Source organism: Aotus nancymaae, unplaced genomic scaffold (assembly GCF_030222135.1).
Source record: "Aotus nancymaae isolate 86718 unplaced genomic scaffold, 86718_ANA_hifiasm-v0.15.2.pri h1tg000079l, whole genome shotgun sequence".
NCBI classification, from domain to species: Eukaryota; Metazoa; Chordata; class Mammalia; order Primates; family Aotidae; genus Aotus; species Aotus nancymaae.
In genome coordinates, this window is record NW_026988494.1 from 8,783,787 (window position 1) to 8,804,554 (window position 20,768).

Sequence of the window (20,768 nt, forward strand, 5' to 3'; positions counted from 1 at the left end):
TCTGGCCTAGGATATGATTTAAACCAGTGAAAGCTGAAAAGGTTAAAGGGAGGCAGCAGAAGAACCCAAAGGTGATCATTGGAGTCCTAAGACTTTGGCGTGGGGAGCTCTGAGGCGATGCCTCCGGTCTCAAATCAAAGGGAACAGCCAGAGCCCTCATTACTCCCACTTCACCAGCACTACCTACCCCACCCTGAGCCTGGAATGCTAACACACTCCCTCTCAGCTTTATCTACCACAGGCTGAGGGTTCTGGTGATAATGAAACCACTGATGAGAAAACATACCCTCCTTCAGCCTCTCTCCAATATCCATCCCACACACCCCTCAATACCAATGCAGTTTTTATGGGTAAACAAGTGCAGATGAAGTAACTGACTTTGAAAGTAAGGGAGGGTGCACAGAAGTGTTGATAGAGGGGTGGGGATTAGTAAAGTGACACTGTCCGTCCAAGAAATTCAGTACTCAATTGTGTAAATTGGTTTTTTTTTTTTTTTTTTTTGAGACAGGGTCTCATTCTGTCACCCACGCTGGAGTGTAGTAGTGTGATCCTAACTCCCTGCAGCCTTCAATTCCTGGGCTCAAGCCAGCCTCTTGCCTCAGCCTCTCGAATAGCTGGAAATACAGGCACACGCCACCACATCCAGATACTTTTTAGAGATAGGGTCTCATTCTCACTATGTTGCCCAGGCTGGCCTTGAACACTTGGCCTCAAGAAATCCTGCTGCCTCAGCCTCCCAAAGTGCTGGGATTACAGGCGTGAGCCACTGTGCCCCACCTAATTATATAAATTGTCAATTCATAATTATTATCTGCCTGTGACAGCTGACATGCCTCACTATACGTTATGGGCAACAAAAATAAATACATGTTATTTTTGTCCTTTTGAGCTTGTTATCTTGAAAACTGAGAATGCTTAATATACACTCATTCACAAATGTACTAAAATAAAGAGGTGTTTCTGGTGCCCAGGGACTTGGAGAGAACCTCAGGGATGCTTATTATTTTTCCTGACAAGGAATTGCTGGGGGTTGATAAGGAGGGTGGGGGCCTAAAACAGAATACTCAGTTCAACATCCCAACATTTCTTACCAGGATGCACAGTCTGGTAAGAAATAACAGGAGAGTGGCCTTGGCACCTCTCAGTCACTTCTGGCTCCCCAAATCTTCAGCTGTTAAAGTAAAATTTCCCAGGGAAATTCTCCTATTCAGGATGGAAGATTTCAGGATAGAAGATGGATCTCTGAGATCCCTGGGAAGCTTCTCAAGTTGAACATCAATGTAAATGTGTGCATCTAATCTTTTCTTTAAAACAAACAAAAAATATATATGCATACATACACACATATTCACACAGATATACATATACTTATTTATATAAAACATGTTATTACAAAAAATTCAAACAAAGCAAAAAGTGAAAGATCTTCTTATGCTAATTTCATTCCCTAGAGGTAACTATTCTTAAAAGTTTGGGGTATATTATTCCAGATGTGAGCTCCACTGTATATTTAAGATCTATAAATATTGCTGGGGGCGGTAGCTCATGCCTATAATCCCAGCTCTTTGGGAGGCCAAGTGACCTCACTTGAGGTCAGGAGTTAGAGAACAGCCTCGCTAACATGGTGAAACCCCATCTCTATGAAAAATACAAAAAAACTAGTCGGGCGTAGTGGTGCACATCTGTGGTCCCAGCTACTCAGGAGGCTGAGGTGGGAGGATCACTTGAACCTGGGAGGCAGATGTTGCAGTGAGCCAAGATCACACAACTGCACTCCAGCCTGGGTGACAGAGCAAGACTCCATCTCAAAAAAAAAAAAAAAATCTGTAACTATCACTCCATATAAGCTATATCTCATTAAAAATTTAAAAATAAATACAATTTAAAGAAAAATATGCATTTCAAGCACACACTTCTTTCAAACCAAGAAACAGTACTTCTGCAATTTGCTTATTTCATGGTACTTTTTCCATATATCTAGATAGATATTCTTTTTAATGGCTGAAAAGTATCTCATATCATATTAATATGCCATATTTTATTTCACAGATCTTTTAATAATGGCATTTAGACATCACCACTTTTGGGGCTGAGGCCCTAAACAACAGGGAAATGAGCAATGGATTCCTTTTAAAGGAGAAATTGTAAGGCTTCCAGCTGTGGGAACCAACTGAAATTTGTAGTTTGCACCATACCAGGTTTATATTTTACGTCAAAATATTCTATGATAACAGGACACAATCTGCCTCTTTTAGATTCTTTGTAATCAAAGCCCCAGCCAGCCCCACACCCCCTTGTCTAGAAAGTCTAGACACTGGACCCTATCACCTAAAGGCTACGTGCTTACTCTCACAAAGGTTTGTTTTCTCATCTATAAAAAGAAGAGATTTGTAACAACCTACTTCATTGGGCTGAAATGTGGATTATATGAAATAACGTTTGAAAGAGAGATTGTGGGGTCTAGATCATGGTTCCTAAAAATGGGAGATTTATCATATTTACTACTAAGAGCTAACACGTAACTTTCTTTTTCTCATTTTTGAGGAATTAACAGTCTTTATTGGGCTCAGACCAGGAGTCCGTGGGTCTTGACTTCTGTGTATTTGTCAGTTTTCTTCTTCACATTCTTCTCGGCCTGTTTCCATAGCCTCATGACTGTTTCTTCTTCGGGTAGTGGATCTTGGCTTTCTCCTTCCTATTCTACTCCAGGGTGGCTGTCACTGCCTGGTACTTCCAGCCAATCTCATGAGCCAGGCGTCCCAGATAGGCAAACTTTCTTGTAGGTTTCAGACGCACGACCTTGAGGGCAGTGGGAATTACCATCTGCTTTTTCTTGTTGCAGGGCGGTGGGATGCGGTCAAACACCTTGAGGCGGTCCAGGGTGGCCTGGCCTCGCTTGGTCTGGTGGGAAAGCATGCCTGCCACGGTCCACCAGAAGATGTGGGCGGCTGGGGGCCTGGAAGTGGTGGGGGCTTGGAAGTGGTAGGGGCCTCGGGAAGGGTTGGTGTTCATCCTCTTGCAGAGGAAAGGTAGGTACTTCAACTTGTTTCTATAGAAATTGCCAGAAATGTTGATGCCCTCCAGTGCACAACCACCATTTCTGGCCCAGCAGTACCTGCTTACCCACAATGGCTGCCAGGCAGCCCAGGAGACAGCCTCGATCATCGAGCACCAGGACCTGCACCTCCGCCATCTTTGGCAGCTGCCTGGGAAACATAGCTTTTTCATAGTAAGCAAAATAACTAATTCTGGTCTGGGACACAGAAGAAAAAGAACTGCTTTGCTGCTCTACTCAGGTATCAGGGTAATACCTCCTGTTAGCCAAGGGGAAAAATTCCACACCACATGATCAGACAGTAAGAAGATCAATGAAAGTATTTTCTATAACTAGCTTTAAAAATCTTAGATACAGGAATGATTGCAGTGGCTCACACCTGTAATCTCAGCACTTTGGGAGGCTTAGGTGGGAGGACTACTTAAGGCCAGGAGTTTCAGACCAGCCTGGGCAACAAGTCAGACCCCCTTCTCTACAAAATGGAAAACTTAAAAAAAAATTGGACACGTATAGTGGGGTGCACCTGTTGTCCCAACTACTTGAGAGGCTGAGGCAGGAGGATTGCTTGAGTCTAGGGGTTTGAGGCTACAGGGAACTATGATTGCACCACTGTCCTCCAGCCTGGGTGACAGAGCGAGACACCGTCTCTAAGAAAAAGAAAAAGGAGGAAGTGATTGTCATGTCTGTGACAGAAAGCAGATCCTCTGCCACTGCTAGATAAGTGGCCAGAGATACTAGGTATTCTGCCGGTCATCAAGCTGTAGCTCTTGACAAGACAAAAATACCCCTGGGACCTGTGTGTTTCTTTAGAAGTTCTTCTACAGTGTATTTCTGAAAACGAGTGATAGTTTCATTTTTCCCTTTTAAAAATGACTAATACATGTTTATTATATAAAGAGCCCAAAGAAGCACGCTTAATTTTTTTTTTTTTTTTTAATTTTCACAGAAGATACCAGAAGCACATTTTTAAAAATTAAAAGAGGCCAGGTGTGGCAGCTCACACCTGTAATCCCAGCACTTTGGGAGACCGAAGCAGGTGGATCACTTGAGCACAGGAGTTTGAGACCAGCCTGGGCAACATGGTGAAACCCCATCTGTACTAAAAACACAAAAATTAGCTGGGCATTGTGGTGGGCACCTGTAATCCCAGCTACTTGGGAGGCTGAGGCAGGAGAGTCACTTGAACCCAGGAGGCAGAGGTTGTAGTGAGCCGAGATCACGCCACTGCACTCCAGCCTGGGTGACAGGGCGATACTCTGTCTCAAAAGAAAGAAAAAAAAATGACCCCAAGTCCCATAATGTCTTACACATATTTAGAAAATAATATGTGAGCTATTTTAAGCAGGTATTTTGTTATTGTTATTACTGTCTTTATCATTGTTAATAATTACTAAACAAGTAACTGGAAAACGTCTGGTTAGAAATCTGAGGGCTTTGTCCAGGGAGGGAGGGAAAGCACCGCTGCACTTAGGTGAGACCAGTGATTTAGACACCACCTCCACCTGCTGGCAGCATTGCCAAACTACAGGTCCCAGTGTTAGGCTGCTGAAATAAGTTTGAGAAACGATCAACTTTAAATTGTGAGGGGACAGTAATACACCAAATAGCTTCCCTCAACTTCTTCCGGGTCTTTTTTGGGGCATACACTGGAGTGGTTAGCATAAGTGTACTTCAGGATATGTAACCACTAAGATTTAGGTTTGGTGAACTTTTTTTTTGGATACAGAGTTTCACTCGGTTGTCCCGGCTGGAGTGCAGTGGCGCGACCTCGGCTCACTGCAACCTCCGCCTCCCAGGTTCAAATAATTCTCCTGCCTCAGCCTCCCGAGTAGCTGGGACTACAGGCGCCCACCACCACGCCCCGCTAAGTTTTTGTATTTTAGTAGAGACGGGGTTTCACCGTGTTGCCCAGGCTAGTCTCAAACTCCTGAGCCCAGGAAATCCACTAGCCTCGGCCTCCCAAAGTGCTAGGATTACAGGCGTGAGCCACTGCACCCGGCCTGGTGAACTTCTTTTTTTTTTTTTTTTTTTTTTTTATGAGATGGAGTCTTGCTCTGTCGCGAGTGCAGTGGCGCAGGTTCAAGTGATTCTCCTGCCTTAGCCTCCTGAGTAGCTGGGATTTTAGGCGTGCAGCCACCATGCCCAGCTAATTTTTGTATTTTTAGTACAGATGGGGTTTCACCGTGTTGGCCAGGATGATCTCAATCTCTTGACCTCATGATCCTCCCGCCTCGGCCTTCCAAAGTGCTGGGATTACAGGCGTGAACCACCACACCCGGCCCTGGTGAATTTCTTAAAGGAAGTCTATGACTTCAGTGAATGGTGCAGATAATTCTGCTGTGTCTGCGTGGTCTGATGATGGAGGTTGAGGCAGCAGAGAGCCCAGAGCCCAACAATTCAAGTACCATTAGAAACAGCACACTGAGGCCGGGCGCGGTGGCTCAAGCCTGTAATCCCAGCACTTTGGGAGGCCGAGGCGGGTGGATCACGAGGTCAAGAGATCGAGACCATCCTGGTCAACATAGTGAAACCCCGTCTCTACTAATACAAAAAAATTAGCTGGGCATGGTGGCACGTGCCTGTAATCCCAGCTACTCAGGAGGCTGAGGCAGGAGAATTGCCTGAACCCAGGAGGCGGAGGTTGCGGTGAGCCGAGATCGCGCCATTGCACTCCAGCCTGGGTAACGAGCGAAACTCCGTCTCAAAAAATTAAGAAACAGCACACTGAAATGTGGCCACAGTTCACGCCATCCTTTTCTGATGCCTTGAGAACTTTTATTACACTTATATCAGGTCTGAATTCAACATAAAGTTTAAGGGTCGTGAGGTTAAAGTGCTTTAAAAATAAAAATCTGTCACCATGGAAAACATTGTTTGAAAGCCTCCTGTGAACCCTGGCGCTCCTTCTGGCAGGGCAGTTTGTGTATTTTCTAACCAAATGTACTGAAGCCCTATTTGGCTTATCTCCTCGTTTGGATAAATGTGTCTAGAGTTGGAGCTGCCTTACTGGCTGATGAATTATTTTTCTAAATGGTTGGCTGGGCTTGGTGCAACATAGTCAGAAAGATATGCCTCACATCCAATTTCCATTTCCCTCATTTGGTAAAGGACACTTTTCCTGCCTATCTTTATCACGGAAAGCAATCTTTATGTACATTTCAAGTTGTCAATAAATAGTTCAAAAGGCTGCAAGCTCTGTTTTTTGACAACCAAACCATTTTCTTGACCTGTAAGCTGAAGTACCTGTAAGAGTGCTTTATAGCTGATAGTTTCTCAAGTCAAAGCCACTGTTCTACCTTACTGAAAAAGACTGCTACAATAAAAGGGAGGCTTTTGGTCCGTATTACAACTCTCCTAAAAAGACTGAGTAAGTGGGACAAAGTGCTTCTAGCACAAAACATTTCCACTGTGCCGAGTTCTGCCTTCACATACTGATGTCCTGTGACTTTTCCTAAGCTCTGTGTCTGAGCTGCCTTGAATGAGGGGGTCAGGCGCCAGCAGAGCTTCAAGTCATAAGGTTTCTGGTTAAGGACCATACTTCCAAGCGTCCAGCTCATTTCTCTGAAAAAAAAAAAAAAAAAACCAAATACCTGCTTTTCTAGGAAAACAGATTGGGTTTAAAGTTCCATTAGCCTGAAACATAGCAAAGGAAAACATTACTTTCTTCCTGAAATATTTCAGAATGGAATAATCTGTAAAAGTATACATGACTAGAAGATGGAAAATTACATAAAACACCCTGAAAAATCTATGTATTAAACTACAGTTTATTGCTACTTAACTCAGATAAACTAAGCAAAAACAACGATAAAAGCCCTAAAATGAAAAATAAAGCAGGGTGGGGAGAGTTGTAATCAGATGATTTATCTGCACTCCTTGCTTTGATTTTACTTTTATCTCCCTAGAGCTTCTTAATCTGATGCATTATATCAGAAAAATGAATTAATAGAAGCCAAAAGACTTGAGAAATTTTATACCAAACATAACAATGACTGAAATGATTATCTAAATACTAATTCTGGAAAATTCCCATATTATACAGTTGAAGTTAAGAAACATACATAACAAAAACGAGACAAGAATTGTAGAAGACAGAACCATGGGTAACTATATCACTCTTCTGAACCTTCATTTCTCCTCAAATTTTCCTTAACTTTTTAAATTGAGTTGTTTCTCCTCAGTATTTGAGCAAATTTTCTTGTTTTGAAACACGGGTCAGAATAAATACAAGTATTCACTTGGAGCCCGCCTGCCCCGCCCACTGTGATAAACTTTAAATCACTAGAGATTTCTTTCCTTAAAAATGTATTACCACTTCCAGCCAGGTGCGGTGGCTCATGCCTATAATCCTAGCACTTTGGGAGGCCGAGGCGGGCGGATTATGAGGTCAAGAGATCGAGACCATCCTGGTCAACATAGTGAAACCCAGTCTCTACTAAAAATGCAAAAATTAGCTGGGCGTGGTAGCACACACCTGTAGTCCCAGCTACTCGGGAGGCTGAGGCACAAGAATTGCTTGAACCCGGGAGACAGAGGTTGCAGGGAGCCAAGATTGTGCCACTGCACTCCAGCCTGGCGCCTGGCAACAGAGCGAAACTCTGTCTCAAAAAAAAAAAAAATGTATTACCACTTCTTATGTTATAATCCATCATTGAAAATTTGCGTTAACTTTGGGAGGCCAAGGCGGGTGATCATTTGAGGTTAGGAGTTTCAGATGAGCCTGACCAACATGGTAAAACCCTGTCTCTGCTAAAAATACAAAAAAAACAAAAAACAAAAAACTAAACAATAACAAAAAACAAAAAGGCTGAGTGTGGTGGCACGCACCTGTAATCCCAGCTAATTGGGAGGCTGAGACACGAGAATCACTTGAACCCAGGAGGTGAAGGTTGCAGGGAGCCAAGATTGCACCACTGCACTCCAGCCTGGGCAACAGAGTGAGACTCTGTCCCAAAAAAAAAAAAGAAAGAAAGAAAATCTGTGTTAAAATGTCATTTTAACTATCAGAATTGTGCACCACCAGCTAGTGAAGGGCCAAGGGCGGTTACTCACACCTGTAATCCTAGCACTTTGGTAAGCCAAGGCAGAAGGATCAATTGAGGCCAGGACTTTGAGACCAGCCTGGGCAAAAATACAAAAATTAGCCAGGCATGGTGGTGTGTCGCTGTAGTCTTAGCTACTTGGGAGGCTGAGGTGGGAGAATCACTTGAACGCAGGGGTTCGACACTGTAGTGAGCCATCATCACACCAGTGCACTCCAGCTTGGGCAACAGAACAAGACTTTGGTTCCAAACAAACAAATGAACTATGGAAAGTAGATTTAAATAAGGCATTTCCTTATACAATTTTTTTTTTTTGAGACAGGGTCTCACACTGTCATCCAGGCTGGAGTGCAGTAGTGCAATTATAGTTCACTGAACCCTCCCACTGGGACTACAGGCCTGCGCCACCACATGCAGCTAGCCCTCCCTCCCTTCCTTTCCCCTTTTTCTCTCTCCTTCCTTCTTTCCTTCTTTTCCTTCCTTCCTTTCCTTCCTCCTTTCCTCCCTTCCTTCCTCCCTTTCTCTTCCTTTCTTTCCTTCCTTTGCTTCTTTCTCCCTCTCTTTTCTTTTCCTTCCTTCCTTTCCTTCCTCCCTCCCTTTCTCTCCTTTCTTTCCTCCTTTCCTCCCTCTCTCCCTTTCTCCCTTTCTCTCTCTCTCTTTTTTTCTGATGAGTCCCCATGATATTTTCCACACCGGTCTTGAACTCTTGAGCTGAAGTGATCCTCCCACCTCAGCTTCTCAAAGTGCTACGATTACAGGCATGAGCCAAGGCACCTGACCTGTACTTCCTTAAATAATTTCAACATGTAGGGAAGGTAGGAACATAAGAGGGATAAAGGAAGGGAAGGAGCACAACGTAGTGAAAACCAGAGGGAGAAACAGGAAAGTGAATACTGATCCCTGATACCCCTAAAACTCAGTCCGAGGCAGTGCTCCACCAATCACTGGCAGCTACCTTCCTTGCATAGGATAAAAGCCTTTACAGCCCAGAAAAGCATCTGTAAAAGATGTTACTTAAATCTGAAATACAGCCCCCAACATGTCTGTGTATATTTATGCCTGCAGATATACCTATACTATCTACATATCTACTTATAGTAGACATTACATACTTATTTAAAATGGGGTTGTTGTTGGGCTGGGTGTGGTGGCTCACGCCTGTAATCCCAACACTTTGGGAAACCAAGGCGGTAAGGACTGCTTGAGTCCAGGAGTTTAAGACCAGCTTGGCAAAATAGCAAGACCCTGTCTCAAAAAAAAAAAAAAGAAAGAAAAGAAAAATGTGTTGTACATTGGGGCATTAAAAAAAAAAAGAACAGAAAAAATGTAAAATGGGGAAGAAGTAGAAATGCCAGGGAAAATCTACATAATTAATTATATTACTTCAGTGTTACTTTCCTTCTAACTAAAGAATGCACTGTAAACTACTATAAGATATTATTCCTATAATATGATGATAGTCACAATAATAATGCAGTAAAATGATGAGTAAAAAGAATGCAGAGGTACATTTTGATAAATACGTGGTCCCAGTCTGCAGCAGAGATTGTAGAAAATTAAAAATCATGGCCCTCCTCATTTTGTTTCATAAACACTTTGCAAGTGGTTTAGGTAATACAAAAGACAAAGAGTTAACACAGCACCGAAAAGAAACAGGGCCGTTTTCTACATTTCTAAAGTATCTCCATTTAAAATAATTAAATAAACCACCCTGGCAAATTCTTAACAATGTTCCACAATACTGGCACAATCGCCACTGGTTTTATAAGACAAGATCCCTAAATTGTTTGGAGTCTTAGATTTTTTAGAAAAAAAAAAAAAAAAAAAAAATGACGTGGCCAGGTGAGGTGGCTCACACCTGTAATCCCAGCACTTTGGGAAGCTGAGGTGGGTGGATCATGAGGTCAGAAGATCAAGACTAGCCTGGCCAATATGGTGAAACCCCATCTCTACTAAAGATGCAAACAAATTAGCCAGGCATGGTGGCTCGTGCCTGTAGTCCCAGCTACTCAGGAGGCTGAGGCAGAAGAATTGCTTGAACCCGGGAGACAGAGGTTGCAGTGTTGAGCCAAGATCACACCACTGTACTCCAGCCTGGGCAACAGAGCGAGATTCTGTCTCAAAAAAAAAAAAAAAAAAAGATGTTACAGGTTTTTTTTCTATTAAAGAAACTGTTCATTTAAGCAAATAAAGCGTATTTGCTCTCTGAAAGTGTAATAGTTCACTGAATGCTCTAGTCTGGAGCATCCAGGTGACATGTGGCTGCTGTTAAGAATGAGCTTACACCAATCGAGCTGCAAGGGCACCATACCCAGGTAAAAGAACAGAGTAAAATGTTTGAGGAACTTAGTCAAGTTCATGTAAGTAAAATGCTGGACTTGAGCTCTAACAAGGCTACAATGAGAAGATATGACACTGTTAATAGCTAACATTTATTGACAGCTTACTACTCAGTTTTCACGTTCTCTTTCAAGAAACCTAGGAGACAGATACTACTATTTTGCATGTTATGAAAATTGTTCATTGCCATCCAGTATCTCTTCTCCTCTTTTTCCTTGTAATAGAACCCTGATCTTATTAGGGGTTGCAAAGCAACCAGCTAAGACTACATCTCCCAAACTCCCCTGCAGATTGATGTGTCCATGAGATTGTCTTAGCCGTAAGACACACAGAGAAGGGTCATGGGGAGCTTTCAGGAAGGCTATCTAAAGGGAGCTGACTCATAGCTGGGACACATACCCTTTTGTTTCCACTCCTCCCCTTTCTCATCCAAGATGATGCTTGGTGCTCTAGCCCTCACTTCCTGGCCTGCAGGGCTGGAGCTCCATGCTGGACAATCAACCGATCGGCGCTGCATTACTTACCTTGAAACTTTTTATACAAGAGAATACACTTCTGCAGGTGTAAGCCACCCCTACATGCAGCCGAACCTAATCCTGACATACACAATTATATAGATGGGAAAAAAATCAAGGTTAGAGAGGTTGAGTAATATGTCCAAAGTAACCCAGCCACAAAGGAGCAAAGAGCAAACTAGCCCAGGTCTGTTGACTCCATGGCCCACGCTCTCCATGAGCTCCACAAAGGCAGCACCTTTGTCTGCTGTGCTTACTATCATGTCCCTAGCACTAGCACAGTGCCTGGCACATCGCAGAGACACAACAGATCTCTCCCAAATCCATGAATGACTTTGTTAAACAGCCTCAGTAGTATTTCAGATAGGAGTTTAAACACAGCCTCCATCACACTATATTCTCTTAGAAATTTTAAACATATAGGAGAAAATACATTATTTTGTCAATAAAACCAGGACATCAGTGACATAAACATGGAAGACAGTATCTAATGAAAAGCATTAAAATAGATTAAATCACATAAATTCTTGAGAAACAGTAAATAAACTATTTTCTTACCAATAGTTACATCTCCTCTGATTTCACTTTCTACACATACAACAGCTCCAGGAGCAATCTTCACACTGCAGCGAGAAAAAAGTAACACCAGGGGTAAGATTAAAAGTATTGTTGGAGAAGCTACCCTGATAGTGTAGTGAAAACAAGGTTAAAAAAAATGATAGAAGGGGCCGGGCTTGGTGGCTCATGCCTGTAATCCTAGCACTTTGGGAGGCCGAGGTGAGCGGATTGACTGAGCTCAGGAGTTCGAGACCAACCTGGGCAACATGGTGAAACCCTCTCTCTTAAAAAAAAAAAAAGATGGGAAAAAATGGAAAGTCAACGGTAAGAGGGTAAGGTTTTATTAGACCATAAATTCTCAATTGGTATACTGTCCATCATCCCAAATCACATGTGCTATACTATTAAAATGCCTGAGAAGAGTTTTAAATTGTTTCTTCTAATACCAGCATATTTCTGAACAGCAAAAAGCTGAAAACAACCTAGATATTCATCAGTGGAAGACTAGTTAATAAATTATAGCACACTATGGACTATTATACGGCCATCAAAAAGAATGAATAATCCCTTGTCAAGGTTTTGGAATGGCCGTGCACGGTGGCTCACACCTGTAATCCCAGCACTTGGGAAGCCAAGGAAGAAGTGCTTAAGCCCAGGAATTCAACACAGTGAATTGGGCAACACAGTGAGACCTCATTTCTTAAAAAAAAAACAAACAATTTTTTTTTAATGATCTCCAAGCTATACTGTTAGAAGTAAAAAAAAATCAAGTGAGAAAACGAACAGCATGTAATATGCCATTATTTTTGTAAAGACAGGGAGAAGAAAATATACATTCAAACTATTTAACAACCAGCAAGGTAATACTAACTTAGAACTTTGAAATTTATAAATATTTCTATTTATTCTCATATATATATATATATACACACACATATATAAAATAAACTTTTACCAAATAATATAAATTGTAGTACAAATTGTTCAAAAGACTCTAATTTCCATATAATTGATGCTTTCCATATTGATGTTTTTTATATTCTGCTGTTACCTTTTGTTTGACAAAGCTGTATCTAAACACTAACTCCAGCTGAACCATGAGTTGACATGAGGAACTGCATCAAATGACTTCTCCATTAAGGTGACAGTTTTTAGAAAACTTCTTTTCTTAATGAAAATAAGTTCTTTTCTTAATGAAAAGAAGTTTTCTAAATGGCAATGATATTCATGGTGTTAAATCTGCTTTCAGTTACTATGAAATAACACTATATTTTAGGTATTTTGTCTTTGTAATTTTGTTTGGATTTGTCAAAATTTTCATTTCCAATTGTTCATTGCCAGTATATGAAATACAGTAGTTTTGGGCTGGGCACAGTGGCTTACACCTGCAATCCCAGCACTTTGGGATGCCGAGGTAGGCAGATCACTTGAGGTCAGGAGTTTGAGACCAACCAGCCTGGCCAACATGGCAAAACCTAATCTCTACTAAAAATACAAAAATTAGCTGGACATGGTGCCGGACGCCTGTAATCCCAGCTGCTCGGGAAGCTGAGACAGAGAATTGCTTGAACCTGGGAGGCAGAGGTTGCAGTGAACCGAGATCGTGCCACTGTATTGTAGCCTGGGTGACAGAGTAAGACTTCATCTCAAAAAAAAGAAAAGAAAAGAAAAGAAAACTGTAAATGTTTGTGCAAGAATGCTTATGTAAAAATACTAAAACACAATTTTATCTATTCTATCTATTTTTAAATACCATATGCATATATCTAGGCAGAGACTGGTAAGCAACAAACTAAAAACCTCTTTCAGACTCCCAGGTTGGATATCACTGAATGAGTAGAAGCACGAAAGTCATGAAGAGAAAGGGAGCAGGTAAGGCGGGGAGGAAAAGCAGGACCAGCCCATGAAAACAAGCTTGTACACCATGACAAGGGATTTGAATTTGCACCCGTAGGCAAGCAGTCACTGAAGGATTCCCATTCCCAAGCTGACAACATCACCAACTGGTATGCAGATAATTGGCACTTGTATGAAGAAGTACTTGAACATCCAAGGATTGGTCTTGGAACCAATCTCCCACAGATACTGGATACTGAGGGATGCGACTGTACACACTTTGTGGTCCACAGGGCCTGTAACAAGGAATGGGAAGTACCTACCTTCAACATTGCCTAGAAACCAGATTTTAATTAAATGTGTTTTATCAAATTTGTTTGGTGGTGGGGGTGAGGAGTCAAGGAGGCAGTTGGTCTAATCCTACAGAGATAATGCAGGCCTGAAATGCTGTATTAGTCCGTTTTCACACTGCTATAAAGAACTTTCCTGAGAATGGGTAATTTATAAAGGAAAGAGGTTTCATTTACTCACAGTTCCACATGACTGGGGAAGCCTCAGGAAACTTACAATCATGGTAGAAGGTAAAGGGGAAGCAGGCACCTTCTTCACAAGGCAGCAGGACAGAGACAAAGTGAGAGCACAGGAAAAAGTACCATTTATAAAACCATCAGATCTCGTGAGAATTCACTCACTATCATGAGAACAGCATGTGGGAAACCATTCCCATAATCCAATCATACTTGGATTACAGGTCCCTCCCTCACAGGTGGGGATTACAATTCAAGATGAGATTTGGGTGGGGACACAAGCCAAACCATATCAAATACACTGGCAGCACACAGGAAAAGCTGCTGTTATGTCTAGGAAACAGAAACAAGACATGGCAACAAACACATTTAATAAAAATCTGGTTTCTAGGCAATGTTGAAGGTAGGTACTTCTCATTTCTTGTTACAGGCCCCATGGACCACAAAGTGTGTACAGCCGCATCCCTCAGTATCCAGTATCTGTGGGAGATTGGTTCTAGGACCAATCCTCAAATGTTCAAGTCTCTGATATAAAATGCTACAGTATTTGCATAAAACCTATATACATCCTCTCATACTTTGTCATCTGTAGACAATTTCTAATACCTAATACAATGTAGATGCTATGTAAATAGTTATACTGTATTGTTTACAGACACAATTTTTTATCCTATTTTTGATCTGAGGTTGGTTGAATTCATGGATGTGTCACCTATGGATATGGAGAGCAAACTATATTTGCTTTCTTCTTTGTGCAGGGGAAATAAATTTGACTCCTATATTAGTCTGTTCTCAAGCTGCTAATAAAGACATACCTGAGACTGGGTAATTTATAAAGGAAAGAGGTTTAATTGACTCACAGTTCAGCATGCCTGGGGAGGCCTCAGGAAACCTACAATCATGGCAGAAAGGGAAGCAAACACGTCCTTCTTCACATGGTGGCAGGAAAGAGAATGAGTGCCCAGTGAAGGGGAAAGCCCTTTATAAAACCATTAGATCTCGTGAGAACTAATTCATTATCATGAGAACAGGATGGGGAAATGGCCCCATAATTTAATTATCTCCACCTGGTCCCTCCTATGACACATGGGAATTATGGGAACTACAATTCAAGATGAGATTTGGGTTGGGACACAGTCAAACCATATCAACTACAGAGGGATGGGGGTGAGGCGCATGGAGTAAAATAAGGAAACTGGTGCCATCCTGTCCCCTTCCTGGGAAGGGATGATTCCAGATGGAGAGGGAAGCTCAAATTTCAGGGCTCAAAATCAGCTGCTCTGACTCAACTTCATTTATGCCAGAAAACCAACCAAAACAAGCCTGGGCCACATGGTGAAACCCCGTCTCTACAAAAAATACAAAAATTAGCCAGGTATGGTGGCTTGCACCTGTACTCCCAGCTACTTAGGGGGCTGAGGTAGGAGGATCACTTGAGCCCGGCCAGGAGGCAGAGGTTGCAGCGAGCCAAGATCATACCACTGCATTCCAGCCTGGGTGATGGAGTGAAACCCTGCCTCAAAAAAGAAAAAAGAAAACAAAAAGAAGGCTAACTAAAAGTCAGGAGTCAGGGAGCAAGGTCAAAGCCTCTAGGTTTCTGATCTGGAAAACTAACAGCACCATATGAGAATAGCATATGGGAGGAGGGGCAGATTTCAGAAGGAGAAGTCAATTGACTAAATTTTAGATAAATTCAGTCTGAGGTATCTATGGAATAGTCACCAGATATGCCCAATAAGCAACTGAAAATACAGATTCTGAAGCTCATGAGAGAGTTCTAAAAATACAGCTCTGAGAGTCAGAAGGGTAAAGGTTCTTTCATTAACATGTCTCTCCACCATTTCTATGCCAGAATCTCCCCCCAAGTATTCCTTAATATACATGCAAAGTAAGATGAAAACTATTAGACAAAAACTATTTTTAAGATTGTACCAACTTCCCTAGTGGTGTGATGAACTATAAGAAAAGAAGGCATACACAATTTTTTCTTCCACAAATTAGAGTGGAGAAACCTTCGTACTGCAATGTATTTTTAAAGCTCTAGGAAAAAAAATGTATCAAATAGAAAAAACTAATGATCCCTGAGTCTATCTTCAAGAAATGGTTGTGAGAACAGACATTGCTCCAGCATTTTCCATCATTTCATCAGGCTCTGACTTTTTACAAGGCATAAGTCAATGAAATCCTACTAGTGGTCCTTCTGGGTGATACAGCCTGTCAAGAGTCAATCTAGGCTAGGTGCAGTGGCTCACGCCTGTAATCTCAACACTTTGGGAGGCTGAGGTGGGCAGATCACTTGAGGTCAGGAGTTTGAGACAAGCCTGGACAACATAGTGAAACCTTGTCTCTACTAAAAATACAAAAATTAGCTGGGTGTGGTGGTGGGCGCCTGTAGTCCCTGCTACTCCAGAGGCTGAAGCAGGATGATTGCTTGAATCTGGGAGGCAGAGGTTGCAGTAAGCTGAGATCACATCACTGCACTCCAGCCTGGGCAACAGAGCAAGACTCCATTTCAAAAAAAAAAAAAAAAAAAAGGAACCAGGAATGGTCCAAAGATTTCACTTCATTCCAGCCTGAGTGACTCCATCTCAAAAAAAAAAAAAAAGAGTCAATCTGCTGAAATCACAGAATATATGTAACCCTCTTACTGTATCAGAGGAGAAAGATTTTAGTAAGATTAGAACAAAGTAGAAGAAAGAAAAATTTTAGTAAAAGCAGAAAATCACCTGGTCTAACCCTTTCATTTTATGGAAGAAGAAACTGAAATTCAGAAACTAGAAATTTCTTCGAGCAGAGTTCATTCCTGGGGCATTGCTATCCTGAAATCAGTCATCTCTCTTCTAGTTGAAAGTCTTCTGGAAACATCCTGTCACTCCAGATGTTTTCCCATAATAAATGAATGACACTGTCCTTGAATGTATCACCATCTATAAATGTCATTTCTCTGATACTTTTCATTTAAAGTGGGTTTTTGTGTTAAAATATGCAATTTTATTAAGCCCTGGTCAAATAAATTAGCCTCTATAAAATGTTTCTTGTTTTAGACCTTATTTCTCATTATAATTTTCCATTTTGTCAGCTTCCTTCTCATTATGAAAAGAGCATTATCTAACATTTAACTTGTCCTGGGCAATCGAGAGTAGGAGAGACTCACAAGTGCCCCCTGCCTTCAGTTTTACACCCAAGGGAGAGATCCCAAGGGAGATATCCCAGGTAATGTTTGCGTCACAATCAGCGCACTTATCAGTGGGGCAGGAAAGAATTAATTCATCACTAGGCCAACTAAAACGTGGTCCCAATATCTCTGCAAGGACCTCTCTGTATCTCGGAGTGGTGGGGACAGAGAAGGGAGCCGGGAGATGGGTGGGCAAGACTTAACCTCAGATCTGTTAAAGTAACAAGTCAACAATACCTTCATCTTCACTGTAAATATTATCTACTGCACGTAATATTTATAGTCCATCTGTTCCTCTTTAGTTTACGAAAAAAGATACAGATTATCTGCTTAAGTGGAAGAAAAATCTAAATTTTAATTTATGGCACCAGAAACAATGTGAGTTTTCTTTGTCAAAAAGAGTCAGCAGAGGGAGCTCAACACCTCTGCTGTTCGAAAGGGCTTTACTTATGCACTTGTCTCATTCCAGCCACCAACAGCCCCAGCAATGAAAACTGCCAGAGATGCAGCCACAATTCCCGTCCCCACATGTTTACAGAGGAGCTTGTCCACTCGACGCCTGGCAAAAAAATGTCACAGTTCTAAGCTTATACACTGTTGGTGGGAATGTAAATTAGTTCATCTATTGAAAATAGTAAGGTGAGGGCTGGGCGCGGTGGCTCACGCCTGTAATCCCAGCACTTTGGGAGGCCGAGGCGGGTGGATTACGAGGTCAAGAGATCGAGACCATCCTGGTCAACATGGTGAAACCCCGTCTCTACTAAAAATACAAAAAATTAGCTGGGCATGGTGGCACGTGCCTGTAATCCCAGCTACTCAGGAGGCTGAGGCAGGAGAATTGCCTGAACCCAGGAGGCAGAGGTTGCGGTGAGCCAAGATTGCGCCACTGCACTCCAGCCTGGGTAACAAGAGCGAAACTCTGTCTCAAAAAAAAAATAGTAAGGTGATTTCTCAAAGGACTCAAGATAGAAGTACCATTGGACCTAGAAATCCATACAGAACTACCAATCCGAATGGAACTACCATTCGACCCAGGATCTACTCAAAGGAAACCATTGTATTAAAAAGACAACTGCACTCCTATGATTATCACTGCACTATTCACAATACCAAAGTATGGAATCACCCTAAGTGTCCATCAACAGATAACTGGATAAAGGAAATGTGGTGTATCTAGATTATGGTATACTACAGAACCACAAAAAAGAAAGGAATCATGTCTTTCGCAACAGCATGGATGAAACTGGAGGCCATTATCTCATGAAATAACTCAGAAAATCAAATACGCATGTTCTCACTTTTACCTGGGAGCTAAAATGAGTACACATGGACATAAAGAAGGAAATAACAGACACTGGGGACTCTAAAAGCGGCGATGGTAGGAGGGGTGTGAAGGCCGATAAATTACCCATCGGGTACAATGTTCACTATTTGGGTGATAAGTATAGAAGCTCAAACTTCACCATTACACAATATACCCATGCAACAAATCTGCGCATGTACTCCCTGAATCTTAATATGGTGTATGTGTATGTACGTGTGTGTGTGTGTATGTCACAGTTCAAGTCCAGGCGCGGCCCCCCCTTTTGACAGCGACCGTAAATCCCTTCACACACCCCGCCCTCCAGAGATAGAAAGGGCCTGGGGTGCAGCCAGCACTGGCGTGGGGGGTCTCACAACACTAAGCAGAGAATCCAGCGCTAAACCGTGTGTACAGCCGCGCCAAGCACCGCAGATTATGCGGGAGAAGGGGCTTGGCTTCCCCCTGCGCCCCAAGAAAGGGTTGACGTCACCCTCCTCTCGCAGCCCCGCCGGGGGACCCCTTCTGCGCAGGCGCCTGAAGGGAGGGACAGCAAGATGGGAACAAAATCCTTCCAGCCCGCGACTCCGCGTCCCCTCTCAGCCCTCCCCGCCCCCATTCCGTCGCCCCCTCCCTCAGCGCACACCAGGTCTGGGCTTGAGGTACATTCAACTCGGAGGTCCAGGAAGAGACACCCTCTGAGACGCCACCACTGGCGAGCAGAAACAGGTTCCACCCCTACGGAGAGGAGAGAAAGGGCTTTTCTCAGACAGAGGACCCACCTCTTTTGAGTCTTCTCCGCCATCGTACGGCCCCAATTGCAGCGGAGATCTACACCACCGCCTGGGTAGAGCGATAATTCCACATGCGATTGGAGAACCTGGCAGAGTTGGGAGAGGGGTGGAGCCAGGGTGGGGCGGAGGACCCTGGGGGTGGGGCCAGGGAAGCTCGCGGCTCTTGTTTGCGTTGAGTCTGGGCGCACAGGGCTGTGAGTAGGGCAGTGCGGGGCTGCCCGCAGATTGTAGCCCTGTCCTGGAGTCTGTAGACCCTAATTCGGAATAGCGGTTGGCCGGGCGCAGGCCAACACTCTGGGAGGCCGAAAGGCCGAGGCAGGAGGATCGCTCGAGGCCAGGAGTGCGAGATTAGCCTGGGTAACTAGTGAGACCCTCGCTCCCTTAAAAAAAAAAAAAAAAAAAAAGCCTGACTTGATGGCCTGCCCCTGTACCCCCAGCTACTCGAGAGGCTCGCTTGAGCCCAGTGAAGCTGCAGCGAGCTATGCCCACGCCACTGCACTCCAGCCTGGGCTACAAAGCTAGACCATATCTCTGATAAAAGAAAAAAAGCTGTTTATTGCCATCAAACGTGCGTTATTATGCCCTCATTTTTACCCACTCCCTTCCATAGGCGTGATCACACCCTAAAGGTAGTCCTCTGACCTCGCGGATGCTCCTTTTCAGCCTCTGCCTTTCTCTACACATTAGGGCTCCTCCTGGCCCTTTTCTCGCTCTATATGAGGGCACCCTCCACGTAGGTTAAGTGCCGTCCACCTGCTTGCTCTCAAGTGAATGTCTGGTTCTGCCCTCTCTGCAGATCTTCACACCTGATATTCGGTTGACTACTTAACATCTCCACTCAGAGTCATATCAAACCTAAAACTTCCAGAACGGGACTTTCCGTTAACATTCCCGTCCTCCCTCCAAACTGCTGCTTTTTTGATCCACACCATTTGCCCAGTTGCTCAAGCTGGACACTCAAGAGTCACCCTGGCACTCCTCACCCCTACATCTGTGATAGACCTGCAAGTTTTGCTGGTCCTAGCTTGGGTCTCCTGCTTACACTTTACACTGTCAACCCTACCATCTCTCTAACCTCAGCCGATGTGTCTCCCTATTGTTCGCTCCTTCCATTCTTGGCCTCTGAAATCACACCCCCTCATCTCCCACCCCCAATCCTGATCCAAGTCGTTCTCTTGTAGTCAAAATCACCCTTTAAAAGAAAAATTGAGGCCGGGCGCGATGGCTCACACCTGTAATCCCAGCACTTTGGAAGGCCGAGATGGGGGGATTGCTTGAGGCCAGGAATTGGAGACGAGCCTGGTCAACACAGCAAGATCCCATCTCTGTTTGTTTGTTTGTTTTCTATAATGTATAATAAAAAAAATAAAAACTAAGAGCCACCACGGCTGACCTCCTCAAAATCTTTTAAACTTAAACAAATATTTACTGAGTATATAGTATGTATTCATCACTGTTCTGTGTGCTAGGGATATAGTAATCTACAAAACAAAGCCCTCTCCTTGTAGAGCTCACATTGTAAAGGGGGCAGGCAAATGAATTGAGAAATAGGTACATAAGGAGTACTGATAGAAAAAAATGAGGAGAGTTGAGGTGAGGAAAGAGAATCTTGGTTTTTGCCTTCAA

The 20,768-nt window shown here is 43.1% G+C and overlaps 1 protein-coding gene and 1 pseudogene across 1 annotated transcript in view; both read right to left on the reverse strand.

Annotated features, from left to right (window-relative positions):
* DCTN6 (dynactin subunit 6) overlaps window positions 1–19,211 on the reverse strand; it is a 28,455-nt gene extending 9,244 nt beyond the window's left edge. Inside the window, exons 1-2 of the mRNA XM_012468774.3 lie at window positions 19,131–19,211; window positions 11,511–11,575 (exon numbers count right to left, since the gene is read on the reverse strand). Of these exons, the coding sequence (XP_012324197.2) occupies window positions 11,511–11,575; window positions 19,131–19,153 (88 nt within the window). The 5' untranslated portion in view covers window positions 19,154–19,211. The remainder of the gene's footprint in view (window positions 1–11,510; window positions 11,576–19,130) is intronic.
* Window positions 467–3,984, reverse strand: LOC105728409 (large ribosomal subunit protein uL13-like; annotated as a pseudogene).
* Window positions 19,212–20,768: the final 1,557 nt, after the last annotated feature.